This window comes from Phyllostomus discolor, chromosome 12 (assembly GCF_004126475.2).
Source record: "Phyllostomus discolor isolate MPI-MPIP mPhyDis1 chromosome 12, mPhyDis1.pri.v3, whole genome shotgun sequence".
NCBI lineage: Eukaryota > Metazoa > Chordata > Mammalia > Chiroptera > Phyllostomidae > Phyllostomus > Phyllostomus discolor.
This window is the reverse complement of record NC_040914.2, coordinates 5,663,227-5,679,163: the sequence shown is the minus strand read 5'-3', so window position 1 is coordinate 5,679,163 and position 15,937 is coordinate 5,663,227. Positions and strand designations below refer to the sequence as shown.

General features: G+C 58.5%; 1 protein-coding gene across 8 annotated transcripts in view; it reads right to left on the bottom strand.

Moving 5' to 3' along the window:
- Window positions 1-1,113: 1,113 nt before the first annotated feature.
- Window positions 1,114-15,937, bottom strand: part of SIPA1L3 (signal induced proliferation associated 1 like 3) — a 244,966-nt gene continuing 230,142 nt past the window's right edge. For 4 of the 8 annotated variants that reach the window (XM_036012983.1, XM_036012982.1, XM_036012987.1 and 1 more), the window contains 6 exons: window positions 14,675-14,855; window positions 13,690-13,933; window positions 9,710-9,853; window positions 6,296-6,431; window positions 4,539-4,620; window positions 1,114-3,342 (listed from right to left, as the gene is read on the bottom strand). In XM_036012983.1, the coding sequence (XP_035868876.1) occupies window positions 3,199-3,342; window positions 4,539-4,620; window positions 6,296-6,431; window positions 9,710-9,853; window positions 13,690-13,933; window positions 14,675-14,855 (931 nt within the window). In that variant the 3' untranslated portion in view covers window positions 1,114-3,198. Of the gene's footprint in view, window positions 3,343-4,538; window positions 4,621-6,295; window positions 6,432-9,709; window positions 9,854-13,689; window positions 13,941-14,674; window positions 14,856-15,937 lie in introns of all 8 variants that reach the window. The other 4 variants (XM_028529115.2, XM_036012986.1, XM_036012984.1 and 1 more) reach the window with 3 other exon arrangements.

The following is a 15,937-nucleotide window of genomic DNA, read 5'->3' as shown; positions in this document are numbered from 1 at the left end:
AGGCGGGAGTGAGGGCTGGCGTGTGCGCATGGGAGTTGTGGGGTGTTGGAAGTCGGTGTGTGTCGCGGGCGCCAGGAGAGGATGTGAGAACAGCTTGTTCCACCGTTTCCTGGTGGGGGAGGGCAGCTCGGTTGAGGACGGGGCCTCCAGAAGGGCGGGGACAGGGAGAGTGTCTGGAACACTAGAATTTTTAGGAGATGTGGAAATAGCTGGTCTACCTCCTCTGGAAAAAGGATATGTACCCGTTTTGGAAAAAGATTTTTCTGTGTGTGGTGAGGGAAGGGTCTGAGTCAGAGAAGCACCAGGTTTGAGCGTAGAGATGGAAAACTCGAGGACAGGTAAATGGGCACAGGGGCCCCAAAAGACCCAGCCCCCTGGCCACCCCGCCGGAGACTGGGCTGCCTCTCCGATCCAGGCCAGACACTGGGGTTTTCTCGTGGGATTCTGAGATTTGGAAAATCAGTTTGACTGTGACCCTTGAGTCGCACTGCAGGTGCTCACCAGGGCAGGTCACAGAAGAGGTGTTACAGCTCTCTCCAACACCCCCAACTCTCTGTGCTCCCCAGACCTGGAAGCAGGGACAGCTTTCCACCCCGACCACCAACCAGACGCTTGGCAGAGGGAGGCTACTCCATCGGCCGGCCGGAAGCAGGGGTGCGGATAAGCCAGCGCCGGGCAGGGCAGGCCTGGGGCGCCAGCCCAGCTGAAGGAGGCCCTCAGCTCTGAGTCTTGCTGTGGAGGGCAGATTTACCAAGCTGGAAAGTTGGCTTTCTTTATGTTCAACCTCCAGACTTTAGAAAGTTGACCACTGCTCTAAAACTAACATAACTTTGAGGGCTGGGCCTGGCTTTGAGGCCTTCAGAATATGACTTCTGATGTAGAATCTCCCTCTTTTTAACTTAAAAAGGGCTTTACACTCTGAGTGGTGGATTGCTGTCATTTGGGTTTCAAGGAAAACAAATCTTGCAAGGCTGGTGTTCCCTGGTTCCCAGGTAGGAACGTGTGTGTGCTGAGTGTCAGGGCACAGGGGGCAGGAGGAGGGCTGGCGCCCGGCCACAGTGCTCACCGGCGACTCCAGGCAGCCAGCTGCCCGGCTAGTGAACGCACAAACCATTTCTATGAAACATTTATTTCCTCTGAAACTTCCGGAAACATGCCAGAAAAATCTCAAGACAGGGATAGAAAAAAAAAGACAAAGAATAAAAAATCCAAATGAAACAAATCAACATATGAAAAAACCCCTGTTGCCATCTTTAGCCGTCAGAGAGAACGCCAGCTTCATATTAAATAGATTTGTTTTGCAGAGATTCTTAAAAAACAACAGAAAACGAAACCACAAATCATAATTTACATTTTTCAAGGTACACGATCAGGTCCCGGAAACGGTTTGAGTGATCTGAAGACGAGGCGACAACTTCAGGGGGCGGGGCAGGCTCCAGGCTGGGGTCTGGAGGGGGAGGGTGGTCCCGGAGAGCCCGCCCGAGCCCAGAGAGCGGGCGGGGACGAGGGACAGAGACATCACAGTAGTTGGCCAGGGCTGAGGACCCAGCAGGCCCGCCTGCGGCCACGTGTCCCACAGCTCAGCAGGCGTGGGTGAGGAGGTGGCAGGTGTGCGGGCCCCGTCACAGGGCTGCAGTGCTGCCAGGGGCCAGAGGCTGACTGCAGGGGACACGGTCCGTGTCCTTGTCTCCCGCTCCCTGAACGCCTGTGCCCTGGGCAGTCCCCAGGGCCCCCTTCCCTGAGGTTTCTGGCCCCCAAGAGAAGGCAGTGGGGTCTCTGAACAAGGACGGGGCCCCCTGTGCTGGCTCTCGGCCCGGGCCGCTCCTCTGAGCCAGGCCCCGCCGTCTCCCTGCTGCGGTGCTTCCTGGAAAGGGGAGTCGCGCCCACCCAGCCTGACTCTGTCCCTCTGAGTCTTCCTGCTGAGCACCACCCCATGGGGCACGGGCCTCGACCCTCAGCTTGAGGTGGGGGATCCACAAACTGTGGCCATACAGACTTGTTCTGGCACAACTCTACATGAAAAAATAAATATATATATATATATTTTTTGTTTGTTTGTAAAGGAAAAAAAGAAACTTTCCTGGGTGAGCAGCGTAGTACCACACCAGCCTGCTGCCTGGCAAGCTGCCCCCTTATTGCCTTTAGAGAAGCAGCGTCTCTCGGGGTCGCGCAGCAGCGCAGCAGAGGCCCCCGGGAGCACAGTGGTGTCCCAGTCTCCGCTGCCTTGGGGGCTGCCAGGCGGGCAAAGAGAAAACTAAAGCAGAGACGAGATGAAGGCTGTTTCTCCCCAGCTCTATGACCTGGGGGCTGCAAAGAGCCCCTTCTGGTGCCTGGAAGAGGCCGTGGCTCTGCTGCTGGGCCGTGCGGGGCAGGAGCCTGAGGGGGAGGGGCTCGGGTGCCGCAGCCTCTGCTGGGGGGGAGGCGGACAGAAGACTGTAGGGGTGGTGCGCACAGTTTCCCCTTACAGCAGTTGACTCTGGGATGCTGGGGTTTCCCCTCTCCATCCTGGGACCCCCAGGAAAATAACTGAAGCTCTAAGAAAGTGCTGCTGGCTCTTTTTGGAAATACAGGGTCGGGAGGAGATGATGTCCGTGCTTCCTGGTGTGAGTGCATGAAGGACCGAGAGCCCTGGCCTGTTTGCACACGGGCCCTGACCTCTCCGGGGCGGGGCGCAGGGGGTGGGTAGGAAGAATGGGCTGTTTTCACACTGATTTCTCATGCAGGGGGCTGGGCCCCACAGGTCCCAGCTCTTGTACGTGGTGAAGAAACTTGGTTTGTGAGCTCCTGCTGCATTGGGGTTTGGAGATTCACTCCTGCCCTCCCTCTCTCCTTTTTACAGCTTCTGATGGCTTGGTCCTAGGAAGAGGCTAAGTAGGGCCCAGCAGGATGGGCCCCTAGGAGCAGGGTGGACAGGGCCCAGGCCCCAGGGACCAGAGATGAGCCGTTCAGAGGAAGGCCTGAGACCCTGTGGCCCGTTGGGGCTGGAGGACCAAGAGCAGACCCCAGCTCACAGTCCTGGAGAGGCCTCCCTCAGGTGTTCGTGTCCATGGGGAGTGCTGTGGGGCCCTGGCTGGATTACCCTGGTCACGCCTGCCACTGGTAGCTGAGCAAAGGGAGACAGGATAGCGGGAGCACCTGCCCCGCCCCCGAGCCCCACTGCTGCCCAGGCGGAGGGGCGGGCACAGCAGCCTCTCTGCCTCACAGCTCCTTCTTCTCCCGGCAGAAGATCTCCGCGAACTTGCGCAGCTGCTCGCTGGCGGCCTGTGACTCTTCCTGCAGCCGCTGGTTGTTCTGCCGCAGGCTGGCCACCTCCGACTGCAGCACCGCCTTGTCCTGCTTCTCCTGCAGGTCGGGGTCCAGGCATCAGCCGAGTGCTGCCTGGGGCCCGTGGGCCCTGGCTTGGCTGCGATGCAGAGCTGGGCTACCAGAGTGCAAAGCCCAACTCTGCTGCCCGACAGGTTAGCCCCAGGCAAGCCACTTCATCCCTGGGACACAGCTGCCTCGACTCCGAAAGGGGTGGCTGAGGGGTTTCCCCGAGGTCACACATGTCAAGCTTCTACATCATAGCTTGACGTAGGTGATGGTTTGACTAACATCACTGTAATTATCATCACCTCATTCGCCCTCAGCCACCCCAGGTCTTTGGGAAACCCAGCCCAGACAGCAAGCAGAGAGCTGAGAGGGGGGTGCAGGGCTGCCTGTGGGGCTCCACGGCCGCTCCTCAGCCACCCACCCCCCCCAGGACAGCGTGGCACCTGCAGGTGCCGGCTTGTCCAGGGCCGCCCCAGCCTGTGGCTCTGGGGTGGGATCTGAACCTGGGCCCTGTGATTGCTGTGCCGGAGACTCACACTGTATGCTGCCATTTACCCAGAAGTATGTAATGGGACAGGAAAAAGTCTCCTCTGCCCTTATTTCTCCTCACTTTTCCACCCCGGAGACAAATATAGCCAACAATTCAGACTGTTGCCTTCTAGGCAGCCCTCTGACCCACGGACGTTGAACGTTTTTTAAAAGCATGACGAAGTTCTGGAAAATAGCTCTGCAGCTTGCTCAGTTTGTGACTTAAGCTACTGGACTTCTTTTGTATGTTAACAAGCACACAGATTTCCGTGGTTACTTTAACTGGCTGCAGAGTGTCCTGCTGCCCCGTGGCCTGTCATTCCCGTCACCACCGTCCTGTGATGTGGTGATGGGAGCACTCCGATTTTTTGTTTGGCCCACGGTGCAGCACGAACACCTGTGCTCACGGATCCCTCTGTGCCCGTGCGGGAGACTCTGCTGGACAAATTCCCACAGGTGGAATTGCTGGGTCGACAGGGTACGTAATTACATTTTTGATAAATATTGTCCAACTGCCCCCCAAAAGGTTAGGCCAATTTATTCTTCCTCCAAGAATGTGTGAGTCTTTCGGAGAGCTCACCAGCCTTTACTCATGGCTACATTGTAAGCTGGGTGCTTCTCCCAGAAGGGGTGGGGGACAGGTGCCTCCGCCTTGCTGGCCCCCAGGCATCTAGGAAGTGGCATAGGAAAACGCTTACCTTCTGGAGGTCTGTGTGCAGCTGTTTCAGCATTGCTTCCAGCTGGTACACCTTGCCTGTCAGATCGAGGGGTGGCTCCTCGCTGGAAAGACAGGGAACAGGGTCAGGCCCCCTCGCTCCTGAGGTTCTGGGGAGTTTTTCCCTGCTGGAGACCCGAGAGGGCCTGGAGGAGGAGGTCTGGGGGGAAGCCAGCAGCCAGCCCTCCTCCGGCCCCTTCAAGCACGGGAGCACGAGCGCTGCGGGTGGGGCAGGAGGCTGTGCGTGCTGCCTGCCCTGAAGTGAGCCTTCTGCAGACGGCGGACCACGTATGTGCCTCGGGAGACAGTCCTCCCGTGTGTGACCCCCTCATGTGGCACGAGGCTAGGGACCCGCCCCGCAGACTCCCGGCAGGCCCAGGCACTGTTCCAGCACGCGAGACACCTGAGTGGATGGCACTAAAACCGGGGTTGGGGACGATGACGGCCCGCTGTCACTGGGAGCTCAGCCTGTGCTGCGCTCGGCCTCGGCCTCACGGAGCTCCGGTCCAGCGCAGCCTGGGAGGTCCCTGGGTCGTTATCCTCCGGAAGAGGGGACACTCAGTCTCAGGCAGGGGTGTTGCATCCAGGACCCCAGCCTGTGGCTCTCTCTTTGTGCAGGTTCCCTCGTCCCAGGCCTGCCTGACTCCTGTAGAGGAGAGAGGGCAGCCCCTTCCTGCAGGGGGCTCCACTGGGCACACGGGACACTCACATCTAGTGGGTGCCGCAGCAGTGGGGTGGGCTGTAGCAGACGAAGGGAGGCCAGTGTCTCAGCCGGTAATGGGAGAGGACTCGGCCCTCCTGGCTGTCCCACCCCTCACCCCCCTCCATGGTCCTGGATCCTGGGGAGCTGCAGCTGCAGGAGGAGTTTAGACAAAGGTGGGGGAGGTTACCAGTTCAGGGGCAAAGGGAACGCAGGAGAGTGCCCAGAGTCCACACGTTCTACCATTTCCACACCCAGCCTGTGCCCACTGTGTCCACGGTGGCACCGCTTGTAACCGCCAGGTCGTGCGGCCATGTGTGGGGGAGGCCAAGTCCTGAAGCCAGTGTGTGAGGTCAATAGCAAGAGTCAGAATGACCCTGAAGAATCACCTGTACTGCCCACAAGGTCCAGTGCGTGGCTGTTGTACACTGAACCCTGCGGGGGGGGGGGGGGGGTTGTGTGTGCACGAGTGTGAAATGCACTGTTTACACCCACAGACTTGCAAACCTACCATTTCCATCTACTTTCCCTCTTTAATTTTTTGCCAAGACACAGAAGTCAGAGATGTTACACTACATGTGAGATGACAAAAGTGACAGACCTGTGTCCCTGATCCTCTCCCTTCCCTGGGAAGCCTCCCCGAGGGCAGGGGTCCTGTCTCATTACTCCAGCCCCCACCCCAGCCCAGCAGGGGAGATTTGCATACTTTAGGAATATGCAGAGGGGAGGCCCAGGAGCAGTGGGGGGCACTGCTTAGCATCTGTCAAAGCTGGAAGTGCACCACTGTGGGAACGCGGACTGCAGCGCCGTGTCCATGGCACCACGAGGGCAGGGCTGACTCCTACACACTTGCTGCTGGGCCCAGCACGGATCCCTCACTGGGATCCTTCTGTGGGAGGTGCTCCCCAACTACTGCAGACGGGTGGTGCGGTGGCCTGCAGGGCGGTCACTCACCAGGGCGTCCCTCTCTCGCTGCGCAGGCCCGCCACCTGCAGGGAGTTGGGTGGCGAGGCCCCGCAGTGTTCCAAGGGAAACCTCACCTCATGGTTGGGGTGGTCCTGGGGGTCGGGGGTCCTCTCTCCAGGCTCAGGTGGCTGTGGACAGGACTGTGTGCAGGCGGCATGTCTGGGCTCAGAGCCGGGTCGTTGAGTGAGAAGAGCGACACAGCTCTTTGCACTGGCAGAGAGAGAGAGGGGAGCGGGGTCAGCAGGGCCCCCAGCCCCTCCCCACACAAGGCCTCTCCCTGTGCACGCCCACCCGAACCTCCGCGCATTCCCAGTGTCAGAGGCACTGTGGATGAATTCTTGTCAAAACCCTGGACCAGATAAGGACACAAAACTCACTGTGATTCTGAGCAAGCCCGCAGACCAAATGACCAGTTTAGACAAAATTCAAAGGAGAGAGAGACACACAAGTTACGCTGCAGTGTGAGGAAGTAAGGAACCCGACACAGAGCCTGGCACACTCTCTGCTTTCATCAACAAATAAAAGGCGGAAGAAACGGCCGATGGCGGAGGCGGTGAAGCCGGGTGACACATGGTGCAGGAGGGCTCGTTACAGCCCACGTGTGAGAGCATCGGTGAGACTGCAACCGCGGGGAGCAATGTGGGACACAGAGCGTCACACACGCTGATGAGAGGAAAGAAGTCACAGGGACCGGTAGCGAGAGCAAACACTCATGGGCCCCCATGGACACGCGACTCGCTCTGCGGTGGGGCCTGAGTGCCGGCAATTTCAAACAGCCTGTCGGGGGACTTCTCTGTAATGGCAAGAACCAGGGACAGCCCTGGTGCACCACAACAGCCAGGTCACTGCGCCTGGCACTGCTGCTAGACAGGGTGGCGTGCAGCCCAGGAGGGCCTGCCTGTGGGTGACAGGAGGGGACGGCACAGCTGGGAACAGAGCAGCAAAGGTGCTTCCGGGCAACTTCCTGCAGCTTCCGGGCAACGGGAGGCTTCCTGCTCGGAGAGGAAGTACGCTAAAAACCTGCACACCCTCCCCTCAGATCCAACAACCAGGGAGTCGGCCACACCGACCTGTCTCCCCACCTCCCTGCGTGTGCACACACTTTTCCTATTATTGAGAATAAACTACCACTATCGGGTGCTTCCCCTGTACGTGGGTCATTATGCTTGTCCAGACATAAGGACACTCTCCTGTGTCATCACAACACACTGTCACACCCGAGAACGCTAGCGTTTATACAGGATGACTGTCTAATACTCAGTCATCTTGAAATTCCCTCAATTCACTAAATAACATCCCTTGGAGCTGTTATTTTCTACCCTGGATTTAACGCCTATTCTCTGAAAATATTTTTCTATGAACATCTGCCCCAAAGCAGTGAAAACAGTGCCGTGCCTCCTCAGGAACCCACTGCCAGCTTCAACGACTTTCAGCATAACTCTGCTTCCCCCTCCTGCCTGTGCTTTGCTTTCCTTCTCCACCCGAGCCCTCATTTCCTTCCAGGGGGTCCAACCTGTGGCCCACATGCAGCCCAGGATGGCCGTGAATGCGGCCCAACACAAAATTGTAAATTTACTTAAAATAGCTCTGGCTGGTGTGGCTCAGTGCATTGGGTGCCGGCCTGCGAACCAAAGAGTCGCTGGTTTGATTCCCCGTCAGGGCACATGCCTGGGTTTCGGGCCAGGTCCCCAGTCGGGGGCATGTGAGAGGCAACCACACACTGATGTTTCTCTCCCTCTTTTTCCCTCCCTTCCCCTCTCTAAAAAATAAAGTTAAGTCTTTATGACATACAATCACTTGCACAAGCTGAAAAGTGTACCATTTTGCTAGGTGACGTTGTGGCAGCTGAGCCTCAGTTTCCTCAACTGTAAATGGGGATCCAATACATCCCTCAGACTAAGTGATGAAGTTCTGGCTCAGAGATGCCTGGTGATGTCGTCAATGCTGCAGAGTCTTCTCCTTCAGGAAGCAACACTAAGCAACCCTTTCCTGCCACTGAGCTTGTCAGGCCTCCAGAGGGTCACAGTCATCAGCAGCATAAGAGGAGAGAAACATCAACTGGTTGCTTCTTGCATGCCCCTACTGGGGACCTGGCCTGCAACCCAGGCATGTGCCCTGACTGGGAATCGAGCCGGCAGCCCTTTGGTTTGCAGGCCAGCACTCAGTCCACTGACCCACACCATCCAGGGCGATCCCAGTGGTTCTTGAGTGGAAGGCTAGGACAGAGCAGAGGCTGGGCCTCATATGCTGCGACCCCTCTCCCCCTCAAGGCCTGGCTGCCTTCATCCTGTGGCCAGAGGAGGCTGCAGGATGGGATGAAGCGATGGATAGAAGCAAATGAAGAAGAAAGTTTCCTCTAGGGCCACCTGCTAGGTGTGGACCGGCTCAAACATGGAAAATGAAAGAATTAACACATCGGTGCCAGGTCCGTGCTGGGCACCTAGTGGTGATGGACGGCCCCGGGCCTGGCCCTCCTGGTCCATGTGGGGAGGTACGCCCATCATTAGATGGCAACGGCTCAGAGCGGTCAGGGCAAGGATGCGGGGCAAGGCCGAGGGGCCAGGGCTGTGGGAGCCCCGAGGAGGCACCTGATCCAGACTAGGGGATGCCAGGGAGGGCTTCTTGGAGGAGGGGGAGCTAAGCTGTGGCTCAGAAGAACACGTCTGTGCCTGTCAGGGATCACCACGAGCACCACTTGAGATGAGGAAATGAAGGGTTAGAAAGGTACAGCGGCCTGTCCAAGGTCACACGGGAAAGAAACGGCACCGACTGCCAGCTGTCCCTTCTGATCAGTTTCCTCTTTCTCCATGACAGCAAATCCCAAATTTTAGCTGGGCACGTGGCCTCGTCTCCCAACCAGCCAGGTGTGGTCGTGTGGGAGGCGCTGGCCAGCACGAGTCAGCACAGGAGGAGCGTGTGGCTTTGGGAAGTGTCCTTCCCTCTCCTGCTGGTCAGAGCTGGACATCGTGTCCGGGACCCTTGCAGCCCACTGCGGGGGTGAGGGGCTGTGTCCACTGCCCCTGGGGACGTGCCACACCAGTGCCAGGCAGCCCAGCCCAGGGATTTTCACCTGTGCAAAACCTGGCCGCGTTTAAGTCGTTATTTTGGATTTTCTGCTATTTGCAAAGCAGATCTAGACAGTTTGGATCGCTTCGGTTTTGCCCTGTGGTGGTAACTGTGGTGGTAACTGTGGTGGTAACGGAAGGGACTGTCTGGCGAGGGCTCGCTCTGGGCCTGACATGTTCACACCCAGCTTCATGCAGCCCTACTGCGGCTGCAGGCCGTGGGCACCATTGTGTCCCCGATTCGCAGACGCAGTAACTGAGGATCAAGATGCCCAGGGCTGTGCAGCGAGACAGGGAAGGACGTGAGCCTCGCGCCCCAACTCTGGAACCCGAGTGTGTCTCCCTTCCAAGCCCTGAGGGCCCCACTGACTGTGAGGCACAGAAGCTGGCGGGAGCTGGCGCGGCTGGGCGGAGGGCATTCACCTTCGTATGCCTTGGCTGCGTTCACCAGGCTGGACCACTCGAGGCCGGCAGCTGTGTCGGGCAGTGGCATCATCCCGGGGTCGAGGCGTCGCAGCGGCCGGTCCCGCCCATCAGCCAGTGAGAGCTCGGAGGCTGAGATGGTGGCTGGGTGGGGACAGCACAGGCAGGGAGGTGGGTGAGAATGACAACGTGAAAGAAACACATTAGTACATTTTGTTATTTTATATAGGATGATGTAACATCATGTAGTTGTTATAACATTAATATACAACTAAAGAAATGCCATACTTATCAGATGACCAGTGCCAGGGAAACATCTAGCGGGGGGTGGGGGGGGAAGTGCTGGATAGTTATGTGGGCGTGATTTTAAACGGGGTGCTAGGGAGGCCTCGCCGAGACAGTGTCTGCACACAGCTCTGGCGGCGGAGGACAGAGCCTGGGATCAGTCGGGGGAAGAGCATCCAGGCAGATGCAACAGCCAGTGCAAGCGCCCCCAGGCAGGAAGGAGCCTGCATGTTTGAGGCACGCCGAGGTGGCGCGTGCCCAGGTCAGAGAAAGAGAGTAGTGGGAGGTGAGGCCAGGAGGTGACCGGGCTGGACTGCGTGGGGCCTCGTGGGCTACAACAAGGACTTTTCTCTTCCGAAGCGAGACACAGCCACAGGAGGTCTCCGAGCAGCGAGGGGCAGGACCCAATGCAGTTGTTCACAGGGTCATTCTGGCTTTGTTTGGGGGACAGATGGTGGAGGGCACATGGGGGGCAGGGAGTCAGTGAGGAGGCTGCTGCAATGGTCCAGGAGGTAGGCGAGGTGGACAGGACCAGGTGGGCGGTGGAGGGACAAGCGGGTAGATCCTGGTCCTACTCTGTAGGTGGAGCCAGTGTATTTCCCGAAAGTGGATGTGGGTGTGAGATGGAGAAGCCAGGGTGACGTCAGGACCCCGGGGCTGGCGCTGCGGTGGGAAAGGCTGGGGGTGGGATGGGGGGGGAGGGGGGAGCAGAGTGTGAGCCGCCATTAGACCCCCATGGGGAATGTGGAGTGGGGGCCGGATGCAGATACAACTGGGTTGTCGGTGTCTGGGCAGTGTTCACTGAGACAGGGTCACTGTGGGGAGACCTGGCGGGTTCAGGCAGAGGAGATGGCCCAAGGTCTCAGGGTACTGGACGTGCCAGACAGCACAAGGGTCTTGTCAGCAGCTAAGTCTGCTACAGCCGCTGAGTGAGTCCCCTCGTGCCAGGCTAGGCCCTGGGGCCCAACTCACTGATGCCTCACGGGCCATTAAGGGACAGAGCAGGATGGCAGGTACAGGCAGGTCACAAGGTGACTCAGGCAGGAAAGGCCAGGCCTGGCTGAACCTGGGCTGCTGCGTCCCCGAATGCATCCTCTTGCTGGGGTGCTACAGGGTTCATCTCACAGCCTCACCTCCAATCCACCAGGAGGGAGGTGCCGTGATGACCCCAGTGCTGAACAGGGGACATGCAGGCGTGCAGCAGGAAGCTGCCTTGCCCACAGTTACACTCCCCAGTGGTCTGGTGCTGACCCCGCTCCCAGCCCAGTCCCCCCCGCCTCGTGCTCGGAAGGCCCTGCTGACACCGCTCCAGCCCTGCTCTCCAGGGCACAGGCACCAGCCGGACTTGCGGCCCATCCCAGTACCTGCTCCGGGTGACAGAATACTAACAACAAAGACGATGAACAGCTCCTCGTTTTTCAATATCTACCACGTGCTAGGCATCGCACCAGTGTTTCCCACAAATTAACCACTTTGAATCTCAGATTAACGCAGTGAGGTGGGCGCCATTGTTGTCCACAGTTTACTATCACAGGAACTGAGGCACAGAGAGGTTACTTCTGTGAGTGGGGACCCCAGGGCACCCGGCTCTCGGGAAAGCGGACCTAGTAAGCATTTGCTGAATGAATGCTCAGGGCAACGACAAAGGCCAGGAAGCAAGCTGAGCCCTTGAGCACCACACTCTGCACTGCCAGCCTGCTGGCACGTCACTGCTGAGCTGGTGGAGGTCCTTCACTGGTGAGGCCTGGGCCAGGCCAACCACATTTCTTCAGCCAGGATGGATGTGTCTTGGAAAGGGCTCTTGAGCAGGGTTGGGAGAGGTGGCGAGGCCCAGGGACCCCGGCCATGCCAAGGCCAGATGGGACTCTCCCTGGCTCAGGGGGGTGGGGAGCATCATATGGGCAAACAGAGGTGTATGTGTGTGCTCTGTGAGACAGAGTCCTGGGCTGGAGCCACCACAGTGACCTATGTCTTGCTCTTAGGAAGGCCCCAGTCCAGTGAGGGAGACAGACCCATTCCCACATAGTGGCAGCCTAGAGTGGGTGGGACTGTGATGGGGAAATAAGGCAGAGGGATCAGGAATGGGATGGGACCAATCCAAGTTGTGGTGGGGGCTAAGAGGAGGTGCCTGACTCATTTTGGTGGGGAGGGAGGACGTCCTAGAGGTGCCAGCGTCTGAGCTGAGACGAAAAGGAAAGGATGAGGCAGGACCGGTCAGAGGCATTTACGTCTGTCTTTCTGTGTTCTATGCACACGCTGCCTCTGCCGTGGCCCCCCCTCACCTTCTACCTTCTGCTCAGGCTGTGCTGGATGCCACCCATGTGCCAGCCCTGCCTTAGGCAACGGGGTAGCAAGGATGAGAGACAAAGGAAGGAGACACAGACGGAAGCTTAGGGATGCTTCGGGAGCTCCCACTAAAACTCAGCTCCGCTGGGGTGGGACTGTTCCCTGACGTGCTCATCACGCACGGTGCGCCCAGCACCTAGAGCAGAGCCTGGCCTCAGCACTGTGGAATGACAGTGAGGAGGGGTGAGCCGGTGCTCTGGAGCGTAAGCAGGGAGATAACCCAGCCTGGGGTTGGGGCAGACGTCCAGGAAAGAGCAGTAACTGAGCAAAGCCCTTAAGAGAAGTGGGAGTCATCAAGAACAGGGCTGGGAAAAGAGCATGGCGGGCGCAGGGAACAGACACGTGGAGCGCCCCGAGGAGGGAGAGTCTGCTGGATGGAGGGTCTCGAGGAGGGTACCGAGGTTGAGCCCCACAACACCAGGCAGGAGTATGGATCCAGACACTATGGCAATGGGGAGCCAAGAGAGGATTTCAAGTGGAGAGAGACCCCCTCAAAAACATCCCAGAGCCTCCTCCATCCCACCCTCTGTGCGTCCAAGAGGCTTCATCTAGACAAGACAAGACACAGCCCTTCAGCCAAAGCCCTTGGGCAGACGTATCTCTGGAATCCAAATTTGTTTGGACCGGGGAAAGCTGTGCTGCACACGACTTAGCACACCAGAAAGATCGGGAAGCACTGCATTCAGAACACCAGTGTGCTGCGATGAACCAGGCAGGGCGATTGGGAAGGACCACGAATAGCCTCCTGTACGCTCACGTGGGTGCTGCCGCCCTCTGAGCCTGGCCCTCCCTTCTGCAACTCCCTTCAGTGTCAGAGCTCCTGGGGCATGGGGAAGGGATCCGAGGGTAGACCGGAGGCTTTCTGGTGAGGGTCTTGTACACCGCGCCCCCTCCATGGGGGTCACCCAGTAAATGTGCTGGATGAATGAAGGGATGGATGAGCCACATCCCTGTACCCCTCCCGCCCTGGCAGATCTGGGGGAGTCAGGCAGGTAAAGCGACGCTCATTAGATCATCTGCTTGGGGCAGGAACAGGGAGTGAGGCTGGGGGCTGGCTGATACAAACCCCTGGTCCCCAGACTGTAGTATCTGGAGGGACTGAACTCCCATTTCTGGCATCAGATGTCCCCAATCCTTGGGTGCCCCAGATTTCCAGGTGACCCCTGAGGCTTGGCCAACAATCCCTTGCTCCAGGTGATACCCAGGAGTTCATGTGCAGACCCCCTTGAAGTACATGTTGCACCCCAGTTCCCTCTCAGCTGACTCCAGTGACTTCTGGCCTTTGAACCTCCCCCTGATCTCCAACCCCGGGGTACCTCCTCTGCCAGCCCCAGGTTACCCAGGCTCACATTTCTTCTCTGGGAAGCTGTTGCCAGTGGCAGGGATGGTGCTGAGGCTGCCGCCGGGCGGGTGTGGGTGCTGGTGCTGGCGGCGGGCAGGCAGCGTGCTGGAGGGGAAGGCGCAGGTGCTGGTGAAGAGCACGTCACTGGGCAGGCCCGCCTCCAGGCTGGCCGGGTTGGCAAAGCTGGGCTCACGCCGCCCACTGCACAGACTCTCGTCAGACAAGGTCCGCTGCAGACTCTTCGGTGGCGACTGTTGTTGAGACAGGGGACGGATGCGGGGCGCGGTCATGGCCTGGCCCGTGGTCACTGTTATCAGAGGCTCCTTTTTCTCTGGGACATCTGTGGTTTTTACTCACCCAGCATCCATCTTTGTCCCCTTGCTGGTCAAAGCATGACAAGTTTTCCCTGGGGGTTCCCCACTCCTCCCCCCGGATGCAGCCCACCTGGTTCTGGAGGACCAACTCTACCTCCAGCTACAGGTAAGGTTAGGGAAGGTGGTGTGGCCCAAGATGGACCAGTGAGAGCCAGTCACTGCTGAGGACCATTGAGGACAGGGGGCTGTCCTCCCCTAAGGTGGGATAGAGCCCTCTCAGTCCGCATAAGAGAGTGCCTGCCTGAGAGCAAGACCTGTCAGGGGCGGGCGGGGTGTAGAGGAACCAAGGACAACTGCAGTTTTGGCCCCTAGGAACCCTGCCTCCCCCTTTGGTCCCTGCGGTTGTGTGGGTAGGAGGAGCTTCTACCTGGGCTCCATAAGGACATGAGTGCTTCTAACAGCATCTCCCCCAGTCGCATGAGGTCCTCTGGGGTGGAATAAATCCCCTGGGTGTCCACCAAGCTGCTTTACTCTGAGCTTCTAGAAGTCCGATGCCCTGAGCTCTGGCCATGAAGCCACAAACGCCCAAACAGGGCTGGCAGGGACTGAAGGCTGAGGACCCGCAGGGAGAGGCTGCAGAGACCCCAGGGAGGTATGTCCCCGCCCTCGCCCTCCCACCTGCCCATTACGCACTTCCGCATCTCTCTCCTGGTCTGGGGCCAGGTTGTCCATGATGATGAGCTTCTTCAGGTCATCCTCAATGGTGGACTTATAGTTCTTCCGTGGGGAGCGGAGATCGCGGAGGGACGCCCTCAGCCGTGGCTGCCCAAATACGTTTTTTGTGTTGGTGTCCACCTGCCTGGAATGAGAAGGTCAGGGTCAGGGAGATCTTGAGGAGGCTGGAGCTGCTTCTCAACGTTGTCCTGACCCAAGGAGGCCTGCGGTCACTGGGCGAGTGAATGCAGCCTTCTCCACCCCACCTGCATGTGAAGAGGGACCTCGTTTGTCCTCCGATCACTCCCCACCCCCCGAACACTGCCCGGGAGCCTGCTCTGTGCCACGCCTGCCCTAGGACAGTGCAGCAGGGAACATGCAGCTGACCTCCAGCTGAGGAGCCAGACGAGCACATGAACAGAGAGGCCCCAGAATGCGAGGTGGAAAGAGGTGAGCTGAGGAAAATAAAGCTGGGTAAATGGACAGAATGACGGGGATGGGGGATGGGCTTTGTGAGGGGTGCTGGGAAGTGAGGCCTGGGTGGGGGCAGGAACTCAGGAGCCACTGTGCGGACTGAATGAGTGCTAGGTCCTGATTCTCGTTTTAGAAGGGTTGCTCTGGTTGCCGAACAGAAAAGTGATCCTCGTGGAGGCAGGAAGAAAAGTGGAAGCAGGGAGACAGCAAGGAAGCTCCTGTACGTGAGATGACGGTGGCCTGGATCAGGACCTTCAGCCACAGATGAGGAATGGGGTCTTGCAGAGAGGGGACCTCCCGGGCAGCTGGTACCCACAGGCAAGTGGCGGGCCACAGGCAGCAGACCTCTGGCCTGGGTGTTTTAGGAGCTGTCATCAGCTTTCCCTAGCCTCGGTTTCCTCATCCGTCAAATGGGGTAGGAGAGCTCACACACCATGAGGTAACTGAGGGGTCTCGGAGCACCCAGACTTTCCCATCCCTGTTTTCTACTAGGCTTCCCATTCCAGAAGTCGGTCTGTGAGCCCAAGTCACTCTAACCACCCCTCAAAGCTGACCCTGCACTGCCTTCCAGAATACTCTGTGGTTTAAAACCCACTGAAGCATAGACTGGGGTTAAAAGCCAGAGCCCTGGAGACAGATGGACCTGGATTTGGGTCCTGGCTCTGCCTACTCTTGCCATGAGACCTTGGGCAAGTCACACCACCATTCTGACCCTTGGTTTGCTCATCAGGAAAACAAGCCGATGTCATGGCA